At 30.2% G+C, this 2,917-nt stretch overlaps 1 protein-coding gene across 1 annotated transcript in view; it reads right to left on the reverse strand.

Annotated features, from left to right (window-relative positions):
- LOC117176568 (tubulin polyglutamylase TTLL13-like) overlaps positions 1-2,917 on the reverse strand; it is a 59,265-nt gene that overhangs the window by 37,180 nt on the left and 19,168 nt on the right. Inside the window, exon 5 of the mRNA XM_033366822.1 lies at positions 1,719-1,785. Coding sequence (XP_033222713.1) covers positions 1,719-1,785 — 67 coding nt within the window. The remainder of the gene's footprint in view (positions 1-1,718; positions 1,786-2,917) is intronic.

A 2,917-nucleotide genomic window follows, 5' to 3' on the forward strand; every position in this document is an offset into this window, starting at 1 on the left:
TTGACTTTACTCTGTAACCAACGAAATAAAGGCACGTGATATCTCGTTAGAGATATCACATATTTTTAAAAACTCATTTGAGCCTTTTTCAATATAACATATCTTAAAAAAGATTTATAATTCTTGAAATTCACCAACTGTATAATTTATCCGGAAAAATAGTAACTAGTCACGATTTAAAGGTGAGCACATTTTTTAAACAACTCAAAATTAGTTATATAAAATACTTTGAAACTTATCGCTTATCGAATAAAAATAATACGTTTGAAAAAGTTCCAAAAATACCATCTTTAGCATAAATTTCACATAAAGTTCCTATTTTGAATTTTTTAAGGCATTTTCCAGGCACAATACAAGGGGATGAGGGGTTGAAATGTAATTTTATTGGGTGGAATTATTCTTAGAATATTCTTTAAGAATCCCTTATGATTATATTCCTGAAGTTCCTTATTATTAAAATCCTTAAGGCCATGTGAGCGTAAATTCAACTTATGTTCACATGAAACGCGATATGAGTGAAAAATTTAGGAGAAACACTAAGAAACGTTTGCCTGGTCCAAAATTTTTATAATTATAAAAAAGCAAAAAAAAATTGTTACAAAAAAAACTTGTTATAATCGTAAACATTTAAAACCAGACAAACGTTTTATAGTGCTTCTTATTTAATTTCCCAAATTTCCAACTCGACATTGCGTTTCGTGAGAACTAATCTGGGTTTGAAAAAACGTACAAAAATGTTTTGAGATTACGCTCACAGTACTTCCTTTTTCGATTTTTCGAAAGCCGAGTCTTTTCCATCAGAATTAATGCGTCAGTTACAGAAGGTCGCGGCCGCGGGTTAATGTTAAACTGTTTGAAAAAAATGGAATTTCTTTTTCCGGAAAACAAATAAGTTGCGGGGGAGGGGGTCTGTTACCAAAAATCGGAATTCCAATTTTTAAGGTATAAATTTGGACCACCTTAATAAAGCATCAACTCTATTTTAAAAATAAAACTTTTTTTATCTCGTATGTATACAATTTTCTAGTACTAGGCCTTGTCTCGTGATCCTTGAAAACTAAATAATTGTTGTACATAATCGGTGCAACAATGCATTTATAGCTTTTTTAAAAATTTAACTTGCTAATATTGAATACATTTGTCTCAGTGCCAAGGTGAGTTTTTTAGGAACATAGTATAATTTTTCACTACTTTTACTATAACGCGAAATTTGTATTAAAGGCATGGAGGAAGCTTAACAATTCTTGTTCGATTCATAGAAAAATTAATTTTTTATTCCTGTTTTTTTTTTAGAACTAAAACAGTAAAACGATACATCGATAAGCTTTTCTCCCTAAAAATTTCATACAAGCTGAAGCAAGTTGCGCCAAGTGTCAAATAACTCTTCCTTAGAAAAGTTATAGAGCAAATGAAATCTGATTGCAAACATTTTCGGATCTGTTAGTTGCTGAAAAATTTCCAGTGATTTTGTTTAATTTCGTTTGCTTTGAAAACGTTTTATCGAAAGTTCTTTTTTGAGGAATTTACTGTGCAGTGCTTTATGTATTTTAGAGAGGGATGTATCAAAGAGGCTAGCGGAATGCGTTTTTTCCTAGCTTGTGTCCGGTACAAGAAATTTTGAAAATAATGTAAAAGGATGGTCACGAATTCGGCCGGAGGGAATAAACGAGCTCTGGCGGTTTTGAAAAAATCAGAAAACGATGGAGGCGAAACAAAACCTCAATGGCAGAGCCAAAACAGCAGTGAGTCCAATTCCCTCGTTGAAATCCACTATTCCAAAAGAATCTTCAAAGAACAAAATAAGAAAATTATCGTCTGTGGGGATTCCTCAGATATTAAGCAGTCTCATAAGAATTTCTGCCAAGACGATAAACATGATAAGGTACCTGTTGTACCCAACAGTGAAAGCAGTGGTAGCAATACAGGAGCCCGAAGTTCAAATTGTAAAGGTAAGAAATGGCAATATTGAAACAAAGATTCAAATGAATAGGAAATTGTTACAAACTCACATTATTAGCAAAGATTTGAAAATTAGTCCGAAATACTTGTTTTAGAGTCCGAAAGTAACAAAAAATGTCGTAATAAAGCTTAAAAACGTACATATGACTATTATTTTTGCACCATATTTTAATGATATATTTTGAACCTTAAAATTTTCAAATAAAGAAATTTATGTTTAAAATGGAAATTCAAACCTAAAAAATTTGAACTATTTCAGAAATTACAGATTTAAAGTAAGTATTTCCCATTTTAAACGTTAAACGTAATTATTCATTTTCATGCTGGAATGCTGTCAATGAAGGATTTAATAGTCAACGATTTAAAATTTATAAAACTGAAAATTCGAATTTTTCAATTATCTTAAATATTAGAAAAATTACAAAAATATAAAATGAATCTTTTTTATGGTGCAGGCGTTAAAGGGACACAAGTAAACCATTTTTTTAATGCAGAACTGAAGGACCTTGGCTTGTAGGTTTTAAAAACTCAAAGAATTTTAAATTGTGAAGACATCAATTTAAAATTGAAAAATTATTGTAAGAACTTTCAAGTCCAATTTTGAATGCCAAAAATTTTGTAAGTTGAACGAATTCAAAGCTGGACTATGTTAAATTTGATTCATTTTATTCATGACAAATTAAATCATTTTTACATTCTCATCATGGAAGGTATTAGATTTATGTAAAATTTGCCCCCCCCCCCCAGTTAATGTCAAATGTCTATGATTTGAGGCATCCTGAATCTAAAAAACAGGTTTTTACGAATTCGGTGTAAAAATTCAAAAATTTAGCGCATTTTGAATATTTTTAAGACAATTTTTTTTTTCAAAAATTCTCTGCGTGGCTATAAATAGTATTCAAAAAGGCGAACAATTTATCCTAATTACTTTTTTTGAAAAACAAAAATTACCATGCAT

Source organism: Belonocnema kinseyi, chromosome 7 (assembly GCF_010883055.1).
Source record: "Belonocnema kinseyi isolate 2016_QV_RU_SX_M_011 chromosome 7, B_treatae_v1, whole genome shotgun sequence".
Lineage (NCBI taxonomy): Eukaryota > Metazoa > Arthropoda > Insecta > Hymenoptera > Cynipidae > Belonocnema > Belonocnema kinseyi.